Genomic DNA, 12,564 nt, shown 5'->3' on the forward strand with positions numbered 1-12,564 from the left:
AAATCTGTGCTTAAATAGAACTATTCAGATTCTACAGACAATATATATATACACAATTACTTTATGAGAGAAGAAGAATGTTTAAGAATTCATGAAAGAATATTAAAATGATGTTCCGAACATCTGTGAGCATAGGGTTGAAAATTATTAACAACACAAAATTTATATAGGAGAATGCATTGCATTAAGAAGTGTAATATAAAAATAGTTTTAAAACAGTTAAGTGCCAAGTAAATCCCATTGGACTTATATTAAACTTTCTGTATGAGTCGCAAATAACAATGAAATTACAAAAATACTAATAAATTTACTGGCCAGTTTTCAGAAAACCTTTCTTCGCGGTCCTGTCCGTTTATTCTATTGGGAAAAACTCACCAAGATCGACTGATGGCCTTTTAAGAAAATAGCAACATATGGTAGACATCTAGGTCCCATGAGATATATATGCGGCCTTTACAGAAATTTGGCTGTAAGTCCCGCGAAGGTTCTCTTGTTAAAAAGAAAAAAGTAACTCGCCACGGAGGAACGCAGGAGGTAAGTCCTCGAGTGTACCGCCCCTGAAATCCCGCCTTTTCTACAAATTTTGCCCAGGCCAATTTTACAAAGTTTAATACAATTTGTCCTCATATTGAATTTGGTCCCCCAGGAGAAGCTTTCGATTTCCCCTGAAATTCCTGCGTACGTCCCTGGATAGGATGAATCACGTTATTAGAAAAGAGCATACTCGTTTCAAATGCTTTTGCTTTTATCCTACTGATTTTGATAGATTTTTCAGAAATTGCTCCTTAGTTTGGCTTCAATGAAGCTAACTAGGCAAGGACATGCTTTCGGAAAACTCGGATTGGCAGTGAAACATAAAACATGTCGCGTGAAACAGATGGTTAATCATTGTAGTCTATCTGTAGTTATGACGTTGCCTTACTTCTATGTCTGTCTTTCTAACTGTTCTAAAGTAAAACTATAAATCATGTATTAAATTCGAGACTTAAAATTAGCATATTTTGCTGTATTGTAGATATTTTGATCTACACATACAAGAAAGAAAATTACATTATGTGTTAAATTTCCATCCCTGTCTGAGACAGAAATCCAGGGAAAATGAACCAAACATAAAGGAAATGCATAAAGATCTAGATCCATCTTTTGGATTCTTTTTAACGGGCCATGTAGGTTTCTATGGTCAGGACTGTACCTATTTTAAAAATCGACCACCATTTTTCCAGGAGTAGATGCAATTTCCGCTCTTATCCCTCTTTAGAGGCCTAGAGTAGCATATATGGATCATTTCTGGTTTCAGTAATAGATCGCCAAAAACGGTGAAGGTTAGAATCAAATAGTTTTCGATGTGGATTCAACGTCCCAAAAGTAGGTTCCATCTTCGCCCATATTATAACCCTCTATTACAACGAAAAGCGATAGAAATCTGCCGCCCCGGTTTTAATCATGAATCTCCAAAGAGCAGAAAGAGAATTCAATATCCCCCCCACCATTCCAGATTCAACGTCTCAAGAGTAGGTTTCATTAGTCCAGTAAATAAAGGGCCAAAAATGAGGCTGAACTCAAATAATTTATAAAAAGCTGAAAAGTTCAGGAATGCTTTTTCAAGTTATATGGAACAAGATACTAAAAATCGCATGTGTGCGTCATCCTCAAAATGGCGAACAAAGATGGCTGCCACTCGATATGGTTATAGTTCGTAATTTGGACGTAATTCAGAAACAAAAAGTCGTAGATCGTTTGTGTAAAATTATTTTAACTCTAAAAACATCTAACTTCAATTCTAACATGGAACATCCGTAAAGTGTTGCACGCCGATTTCATCGAAATTTTGCAGGTAGATACTAGACACAAAATAAAGTGACCAGTATTTTTTCGTTTCTGCGGAAAAATGGTCTGAAGGGGCCTAAGCCCCTCCCGAAGTATTTTCAAAAAAGCTTGAAATCTCCAAAAGAACATGAGCAATTTGCAGAAAAAGGCATATACACACAGTAGATAGAAAATTAAGGAATACGGTTTTTTTTCTTTTGTGTGAAAAAACGGTTGCAGTGGAAACAGCGGCCCACATTTAAATATCTCCAAAAATAATGACAAAGGCCAAATTCGACAAAAGGGTACAAGCCATTCCGAGGAAACTATGCATGCAGATACTAGACTTAAAAGTAAGAAATACGTATTTTTTCGTTTCTGCGGAAAAAAGGTTTGAAGGGGCCTAAGCCCCTCCCGAAGTATTTTCAAAAAAGCTTGAAATCTCCAAAACCTCACAAACAATTTGCAGAAATTTCCAACATATATTTCACATACCCAACATATATTACTGGGGTCCGTATATCTTTCTATTACGAGCCAATGTATATGTCCCACTCATGGAGAAACTACACGTAAAAGAAAGAACTTCTGAAACGACATACGAATATCTTACATTTTAGTCTCACAGACAGGAAGCTGTTAAAGTGTCATTTACTGAACAAATAATGCGAGAGATATATATTCTGAAGAACGGCTTCAAAGGTTGAGTGCATATAATTGGGCAGTAGAAGATATCAAACTGTATTATGAAATATGTATAATGTTATCTTGCAGTAGCAAGCCTACGAGGTGGTCATGCTCATCGCTGCATATGATAAGTTCGAGCGATAGTAATTTCATCTGTGTGTGCAAAACATGTGACCGATAATTGACAAGACGTTGTGCAATTATACTTATCTGGCCCTTGGCTTGTACAATAACTTGTTTACTTGTGATAATGATACATGAATGCCACAAAAGAACATTTCAATATAATGAGCCACACGTCCAAATGAGATATCAATATCTACCTTGTGTACATAATAAGTAATCAAAAAGTTAAGTACATTGTGTCAATACTCATATGTGTATGATATAAATTTGTTGTTCCATCAGCGTGTTAAAGAAGAGAAATCCAGCATGAATCCCGCTAACATTCTGCATTTACTGTTTGTTGCTTTTGAAGTGATACATCGACCAGAGTCGCCAATAACAGCACAGGAAAGGGATACAGCACGCATATTGCAAATGCTTGCTGGAATACTGGATAGACGATATGGTTACGTTGGACACAGAAGAAATATTAACATTAGCAATTGAGAAGGACGACAGGAAAGAGAATACCGCCCAATATTCTCCTGTGGATGACTACATAGAAGAGTGTGATGGCGGCACAACCATACATGGTCAAGCAGACATCACCTTTGCATACAAACAAAAGGCAGTCAACTACTGGAGAAGTGGTATTAAAAGACAGCTATCCCTTCGATCCGTACAAGCAAAATTTAGAAAGGTAACCTCAAGGCAGCAGCTAGAACGCTGGGAAAAGCAAGTCATTGGTGGAGGAACACGGAAGGATAAGATATCGCAGGTATCTCAATACGTTCTTTGGCAATTCCAAGACGCTCGTGAGGCACACTTTCCAGTATACGATGTTGATCTACGACGATGGGCTCTGCAGGCCAGCAATAGATTTCACCTTCCATCATTTAAGGCATCAAATACCTGGCTGTGGGAATTTAAAACAACACACAAAATCGTATCGCGAAAGGTGACGAAATTTATATCTACGACACATACGTCTGAAGCTAAAGAGGACATATTGAGGACCGTAAATGCCTTTATTGACAATGTAAAACACCAAATTATCCAATTCGGCCCAGGTAATGTATATAACTCCGATCAAAGTGGTTTCCAACTAGAAATGCATGGCGGTCGAACCTTGGCTGCTCAGGGAATGAAGAAAGTGGAAACAGTTGTCCAATTCGTGAGTGCGACAACACACAGTTATACAGTACAACCGACCATCTCTGCCATGGTGCTTTGCTAGCACCATTACTCATTGTTCTGAAGGAGCCAACTGATGAGTTCGGCCCACGCGTGCACAACACTGTGTTTCGCCCTCGTAACGTATATCTTGCCGCCTCAAAATCAGGAAAACTCACAAAGGAACTTTATCGTCGTTGGCTAGAGCACGTGTATTTTTCTACAACACAGCGTCAAACAGTTCTTCTATTGGACGCTTGGAGTGGACATTGTGAAAATACCCTACACTCCATTAAACCGAAAGAGAAAATTTCCGTATTCCTAAATTTTCTATCTAGTATGTGTATACGCCTTTTTCTGCAAATTGCTCATGTTCTTTTGGAGACTTCAAGCTTTTCTGAAAATACTTCAGGAGGGGCTTAGGCCCCTTCAAACCATTTTACCGGAGGAACGAAAAAATACGGGTCACTTTATTCTGTGTCTAGTATCTACCTGCAAAATTTCATTGAAATCGGCGTGCAACACTTTACGGATGTTCCATGTAAGTGTAAAATATTTGAATACAATCACTTTTAAGAAATCTACATCCATCTAATCTTCAAAAATGCAGAAAGTTTTGCCCTTACCTTGTCAAGTTATGCAAAAATTTCCTTATCGTTTGAAAAATAGACGTTATAGGTTTCAGTTATTTTAGTGCGCTATTCGCTACCTACAATATAAAAGAAAGCTCGTTCAAATCGGATAAAAATTAACTGAAATATTTAATTTTGAAGCAGTTTGCGTTTTAAAGAATGTAATGAAACTCTTGCAAAGTTGAAAGAATGGTCGATAGATGTCTATACCACAAATTTTATATATTTATCCTTTCCAAAACATTAAGGAGGTTTATTACATACATAAGTAAGAACTTTTCTGCTGAATTTTTAGTTGAAGTTACTACCTTTCTTCTTAGATTCTGATCTGAATCTGAATGTGCTGTATTTTCTATTCTTGCAGACCTGTGATAAAGAAGAAGAGAGAAGCTTTTGAAAAACTGAGCAACTATATAAAAATGAAGATGAATGTAAATTTTCAGTAACAGAGCTCCATATAAATCTTCAAAATTATTCAGACAAAAATGATTGCTATACAACAACACAAATGAAAAGTCTACTCATGGAAAGATGTGGCTTCAGTTTAATAGTAACAGAAGGTTGCTACGGTTATGGTAGAGACACTGTTCTAACGTTTAAAGATGAAGGAAAGAAGCTATTGCATAGCGCTTGGTATGAGAAGAGAGATACCGACGAGGAACAAGAAAGAGCTCGGATGGTTTTAATAGCAGCGAAAATTATCAGAGAAGACATTCAATCAAAATTATGAAAACTCATCTTATCCTCAGGCAGATCGCATGTTTGTTCACAAGGATCAATATGTCCCACCAACCCTGAATCTTAGTTGAGGGAATAACTGCAAGCAAGAAATGTGATCCAAAGATTTTGACCAGAAAACAGGACATGGTCTGTCACAGTATTATTTCAATGTGTCGCCCTAGAACATTTACGTCTCCTATTCACTTTGCTGTAGGAGTCTACCGCTTAAGACATTTCAGTTCCTGCAAATTAGTAGATATTCTTCACAGTCTTTGTATATGTGCCAGCTACGCTGAAATTCGTACATATGAATTTTCCTCCGCAATCCACTTGTCATTTCTCGCAATTTGTTTTCGACAATTCTGATTTTAACACAAGAACTCTTGATGGCTATAGGACCTTCCACAGCATGGGAGGTATCCGAATAAGTATAGCTCCTGAAGAATCAGTAACTGGTTTTCTGATCCCTCGTCTGCAAACTCCAGAAGAAATTGTGTCCTCTTTTGGCTAACAAAAATAAGTTCCTTACAAAGAGAAAGCAAACATCGGCTTGTCGAGAATTGAAATCAATTCTATCTCTCCTCCAGATGGGACACTTATTCCTGGGCTCAAATTTTCGGAATTCTCAACCTTTGGATAGCCATGCATCTTGTGAAAGTGACACACACTCATAGTCAACGTCTTGGGAATAAAATCAGAAAAATAAACACACTGCTGAACAAGACTGCACTTATTTAATATAAAAACACATTTACACGTGACGTTTCGATCTTCTAGCCAAGATCCTCATCAGACGTACACTCAGTGATGTACGTGAGTGAGTGTACGTCTGATGTACGTGAGTGAGTGTACGTCTGATGTGTACGAATTTACGTACACATCAGTGAGTGTACGTATGTGAGTGAGTGTACGTCTGATGAGGATCTTGGCTAGAAGATCAAAACGTCACGTGTAAATGTGTTTTTATATTAAATAAGTGCAGTCTTGTTCAGCAGTGTGTTTATTTTTCTTATCTTGTGAAAGCTATTGTGAAATGGCGCCATGCACGCCATTTACAAGAATCAAGATTCTCCTTTTGATATAAGCAGTGTAGTGCCTTTGCCTTTCTTCAATAAGTTAGCATCAGATATCAATACTATCTACTCCACTCTTCTGTATGCAGCAAAACAGTGCAAGAAAATTGGTCAAAGCACATGTGTTGTGACAATCAACCAGCCATTAAACTGGAAAGCTGTTGAAATCGTACCTGCAGCTGAAGAAATTTCTGAATTGTCCAAAGTTGTAGTGCGATTAGGAGGTTTCCACGTACTTATGTCATTTCTAACCATGATTGGATCATTATGTTAGGAAGTAGTATAGAGGAACTTTGGGGTATTTTGTACTCCAAGACAACACTTCTGAACGGCCATGCTACGCAAGATCATTGAGAGCTCACTTCTTGACTCAGCTCGCCCTGTACATGTAGTTAGAAAGACATTTACAATCGATTGAGGAGGTGACAAAATCTGAGATCCGCGATCTTATTCAACAATGTCTGGATGGAGAAACCAATATCCATGATTTGCAAGAAAGCAAAACTATTCGACACTTGACAAACGATATCGAGGAAATCTCAAAGGAAGATGGTGACTTTTCCCGAACTGGTAAACTTTGGCTGCAGAACACAGAGCAGGTCAGAATCGTACTGCTATTGATCGAACAGGGGACTGGATCTGGATTTATGCAGATCGAACAGGGGACTGCAAACTTCACTTGCATGCAATTAAATTAATGTTTCGGTATTTTCATGCAGCTGGTCATTATTTCTATGTAAAATGTGCCCAGCACTATATTCAGAAAATGAAAGCCTTGGAGGTAACTATGGAACCAGAGGTTACAATAAATTAACAACCAAAGGATACTTCACAAATCGCAGAAAAGAGGCCTTCTGAAGCGGAGTTCCACCTGATATGATTATCAAACAATCCTTAATGAAGTCCATGAAAATTTCTGGGGCATTAACAGATTCTACGTTAGCAAGATGGATGTTATCATTCCCAAGTAAAGTTCTAGAGGACTTTTGTGAGAAACAGTTCGTGTCATCTGAGTAGCACGTTGAGCTAAGGCCTTCCTGTTTATCTCGTGATGATAAAGACTCGAAGAAATTCTCAGAATGGTTGTCTGTTCATGACCGTTTAAAAAACTCAACTCAAAAGAAATACTCAAGAACATTGCTACAGGTCTAGTTGCAGAGAAGAAAACAAAAAATCAAGGGAGGAGTGTTGGGGAAACATTAGTTCAGAGAATGATTGGAAGATTCTACGGATCTGTAAAGCTAGAAAGAAAGAAAATAGTCATCCCCATCTAGGCCACCTACAGTACTGTCAAAATCAAAGAAGAGACGATTGTTATGTCTCTCGGCCCGTTGCAGTTGTTCGGCAGAATCGCAGCTGTAATTAATCGAGGTGAAAATCTTCGTGGGTATCTGAAATATGAATTAGCGCCGATGCCACATTCCTTGTATGATAACATCTCCATGCGCAAGAATGCCAAATCAACTACGGTAAATATTGTCGAGTCTCTGTTCCTTGTGTTAAAACATCAAAAGACATTATGTCTGTTGTGGATGAAGGATTTCTTCTTCACGCAATGGTGTGGACTAAAAATGGCACATACGAGCAAATCTGCGTTAAGTATGTGAATTATGTCAAGTGACATTTTCACCTTGTAGTGCCATTGTATTTAATGGATACAGAATATAATTAGACACAAAAAATTCCGAAAGACAGAAAAGAGCTTTTGGGAAAATGCCTGCAACGAACGCATTTGATTCTGTCATGGAAACTACGACAGATCAAGCACAGTTCTTGAGAAACTCAGAGAACAAAACTAGACTGGTTCAAATGATGAAAACACTCTTCCAAGAAGCAAAGATAGCCGTATATGAAGCAGAACGAGATGCCGATACATTAATTTGTTCAACAGCAATGGAAGAAAGTACAAAGGGGAAACCTGTAGCTGTTGTTGGATCTGATTCTTATCTTTTAACAATTGCTAGAAGACTTCCTGAGCAGTCGCTGTTTCTGTTAAGGCCACCGACAAGCAAAACTGAAAGGAAATGCTACGATATCGCTAAAATTCAAGAAACTCTCGGGCCACTAAAAGACTGCCTCCTCTTTTTTTTGTGCTGCAACAGGCTGATACGACCCCGGCTATATTCAGAAGAGGAAGGTTGGCAGCCTTCAAAATGCTCTACAAAGATAAACAATGTGCAGGTTAGTTAGCACCTTCCACAACCAAATCGTGACAAAGTGGTCGAGATTGGAGAGACATTTCTTATTCGCCTGTATGGAGGAGGAAACGTGTCCTCCCTGGACAGTCTTAGACATATCTGGTATAACAAGGAAGTCGTCAAAAAGCTATCTTCACATTTCAACTTGGCCACTTTGCCCCCTACTAGTGCGGCAGCTGCGCAGCATTCACTTCGGTTGTACCTCCAAGTCCAAGAAAGGAATAGCCGAAGCATGAACTCGACCGAATGGGGTTAATGTGTCGAAGAGGGTATGCTAATTCCAGTACCCACAGAGCTACCACCAGCTCCAGCCGAAATACTAAACTTACTTGCCTGTAAGTGCAAAGTGACTGCAAGAAAGGATTGTGAACGAGCAACATGTGAGTGTATGAAAGCTGATCTCAAGTGTTCAAAGTTTTGTGCATTGTGCCAAGGAAGATTCTGTATAAACGAAAAATCGGAAGACGAATATGACAGATGATGACGAACACCAGCTCTAGAAAACACATATGTCAATGACAATGGCTTATTTGCTAATGCAATCCGTAAGGTAATTAATGAAGTCTTATAATTTTATCTTTTCTAATCTGTTTCAAAATTAAAAATCTCAGTTCATTCTTATTCGATATGAATGAGCTTTTCTTTAAATTATAGATAATGAATAGTTCATTAAAAATATTAAAATCTTTAACGTCTATTTCTGTTTCGATAAGAAGATTTTTACATAAACTACTAGAGTAAGGGCTAAAATTCCTACATTTTTGAAGTTTAAATGGGTGTAAATTCCTTAAAAGTGCTTGGATTCGAAACTTTTACAATTAGAATTGAAGTTAGATGTTTTTAGAGTTCAAATAATTTTACGCAAATGACCTATGACTTTTTGTTTCTGAACTACGCCCAAACTTCCGAACTATAATCATATCGGCTGGCCGCCATCTTTGTCCGCCATTTTAAGGATGACGCACACATGCGATTTTCCGCGATTTTCAGTATGTTATTTTATATAACTTGAAAAACTATTCCTGAAATTTTCAGCTTTTTATAAATTATTTGAGCTCACAACCCTTTATTTACTGAGCTACATCTCTTGTCTCCTCATTCGTCTACTGAAATCGGAACCTGATAAATCAATCATATCTGGTTAAAATATTGGTCTTACCTCCGTAGATTTGAAAACTACCGTAGTTTCTCATGTGAAAGGAAGCCCACCTTTTTAAATTATTAATTCCTTGTTAAACCATATTTTCACGATAATTTTATAGACAGTCAGACCCTAGCTACATCAACTACAATAGTAAACTATGTCTAGAATAAAGAATAAATTGCCAAAAACTGTCAACACCATAAAGATACGTACATACATCGTAGTGACTACCGTGGGCTCAAGCTTAAATGCGTAGCTGACACACACACTTTCTACGCGCGTGGTCCGAGACTTACTTCGCACTAAATGTACATGCTGGCTAATTGATTTCTGGATGTCCTTGTGCAATGTGGAGGGAGGTTATGTAAAACCACAGGACTTATTTTTTATATTGGGTGGACTTGGAAACTGGGAAAAAAAAAACAATATTTAAAATCACAACTTCACACATTATAGACCCTTTCCCACTACACTACCTTATCCCCATAAGGGAGTTGGACGGAAATCATGCCACAGGTCCCGGTAACCATATGTCACAATCCCATCTTAATTTTAAGTTCACATTTCACACAGCCTTCGAAGTAAAAAATGACCGTTAAAACACAATCATCAAAATTCCCGTCGTCAATATTGGTCCGAGAATCTCTTCGAGTACATGTCTATAGAACCTTAAATTCTCGAACATTCAACTCACCTTTCTAGAACTTTGCTTATAATTTCGTAATGGGTGAAAGCAATCTTAGCGAACAATCCGCTATAGATATTGACTTGCCACTGTTTCATAATTTTGTTGGTAGAAACACGAAACTTCTCTGCTACTTTACTCCAAGGTATCTTGCTATTTCTCAATGGTGATACGTTAGAGAGCTTCATAACAGATAATATGGTAGCTACCAGTTCACTCCTCATATTTAACGTCCATTTCAGAGTACCACCTGAAACAAAAATGATATAAAAATGTTCAAAAAAACACTACGAAAAATTCTATAATATTGTTGGCGTTTAACGGGAAAAGAAAAATAGTCAAAGATAACACACTGCAATCGATAGACATCGCCATGTTGAACAAAATGATATGGGTGAGTGTAGATTCTCATGCAAGAAATTACATAAGAAACAAAGAAAAAGAAAGAAAAATATACAAGGAAATTGTAATTATAGGACGATATTAAGGAGAGTAATTTTTTCGTCAAAACGAAGTAGTTAACGGGAAGTAGTACCGCATGGGAACTGCATTATTTCATTGGACGGTATTATTTTTTTAAGTGTTATTTTCATTTCACACTGTGAAACTGTAGTACTATAGATTTCCAACTAAAGGGATCCAACATTCTAACCAGAAATAATACATGTATGTGCTTTAGTTTCAATAGGTGGATGAAGGGGAGATAGAACCTACTCTTGGGACGTTAAATCTATCTATCTATCTATCTATCTATCTATATATATATATATATATATATATAAATATATATATATATGAATTAGGGTGGATCGAGAAAAGCTATTTTTTCAAATCGAATTCCAATAGCGCGGAAAAGTTTGACCATCTACCCAAACGTCCAACTTTTTTTTTTTTTTTTTTTTTTTTTTTAATTGGGCAATATCTTCAGTTCACGCGTTGAGACCAAGTTTTTCATCACATTGTCAAATATCATACTCTTTTTGGAACACCCTGTATAAAATACAGTTTACTTCTTGTAGTTGCAATAGTATAGTAAGTTTTTCGTAGACATGTAACAATATACAGAAGAAAAGAAAATCGAAATCATATAGTATCGTTCAGTTCGTGCATTGAGGTGAATTGTCAATTGTCAAAAATAGTAGTTTGTGGAACACCCTATATGAAACACAGCTAACTTACTATTAAACGGAAATTTCTTCACGACCAAAGAACGCTAAGAGTTTATTTCATCGAGAACGTAGACTGGAAGAAAAGTACAATGATCTGGATACAGGAAGAGACGAAGAAACACGAAACATCAATTTCTGCTGTTCAGAACCAAGGTGACACTACATCATCTGAGATTTGTTTGGACGAGGAAGATACGGAGATTGTTAAACACTGCAATGAAGGAAACATACAAGTAGAATGTTCACCAGCACAATCGACAATGCGATTGAAACTGAATGCTACAGCTTTAGTAAATGATAGGTTCGGTTTATCGAACAGAGCGACCGCAGAAGTTGCTTTCAGTGTCTTACAAGACTTTGGTTTAATTACAGAATCGGACACGTCCTTGGTTATAGATAAAAGTAAAATTAGAAAACAAAAGCTGCAAATTAGAAGAGCATTACAAAATAGATTTGAAATGTCACCAAAGCTATATACTTTGATGGCAGGAAAGATGAAACTCTGGTACAAGAAAAGATAGGCAATAAAATGCACCGCTGAATAAGAAAAGAAAATCATATATATCATTACTTGAAGAGCCTGACAGTCAGTTTATTGGCTACGTAACACCTAGAAGTGGATCTGAAAAGAATATATCTGAGAGCATACTTTATCTAAATAATAAAGGCTTAATCTTAAATGATCTTGTTGTAATTGGCTATGATGGCACAATAAACAATAGAATGCAAATGTGGCGTTGTTTGTAGTATTGAGGTCAAACTGGGAAGACAACTCTAATGGTTGATTTATTACATTTTAATGAGCTGCCTTTCAGACATTTATTCGGGCATCTAGATGGTAAGACTTCAGGCTCCAAATCATTTTCTGGAACTATCGGTAAACAGTAGAAACATTGTGAACAGCTTCCGTTGTTGGTTATGAGAAAATTCCATCCGAAGATATTTCTGTAACAAAAAATGGCCAAAGCAAAGATCACCCAGACACTATAAGTCATTCAAGGTGGCTAACTATAGCCAATCTTATTTTGAGACTGTGTATTTCAACGAAAAATCCTTCACTGAAGCTGAAAACATTAGCAACATACATTATAAAAAACGTACACATCAGTTTATAAGTGCAGAAGTGAGGGAAGAGCTGTACGCATAGAACGAAACATAAAAAATGCTTTTTT

At 37.2% G+C, this 12,564-nt stretch overlaps 1 protein-coding gene across 3 annotated transcripts in view; it reads right to left on the reverse strand.

Annotated features, from left to right (window-relative positions):
• LOC145688447 (uncharacterized) overlaps window positions 1-12,564 on the reverse strand; it is a 97,060-nt gene that overhangs the window by 8,814 nt on the left and 75,682 nt on the right. For all 3 annotated transcript variants that reach the window (XM_081762682.1, XM_081762683.1, XM_081762684.1), the window contains exon 6: window positions 10,233-10,473. In XM_081762682.1, coding sequence (XP_081618808.1) covers window positions 10,233-10,473 — 241 coding nt within the window. The remainder of the gene's footprint in view (window positions 1-10,232; window positions 10,474-12,564) is intronic.

Source organism: Thermobia domestica, chromosome 6 (assembly GCF_964235325.1).
Source record: "Thermobia domestica chromosome 6, izTheDome1.hap1.1, whole genome shotgun sequence".
NCBI lineage: Eukaryota > Metazoa > Arthropoda > Insecta > Zygentoma > Lepismatidae > Thermobia > Thermobia domestica.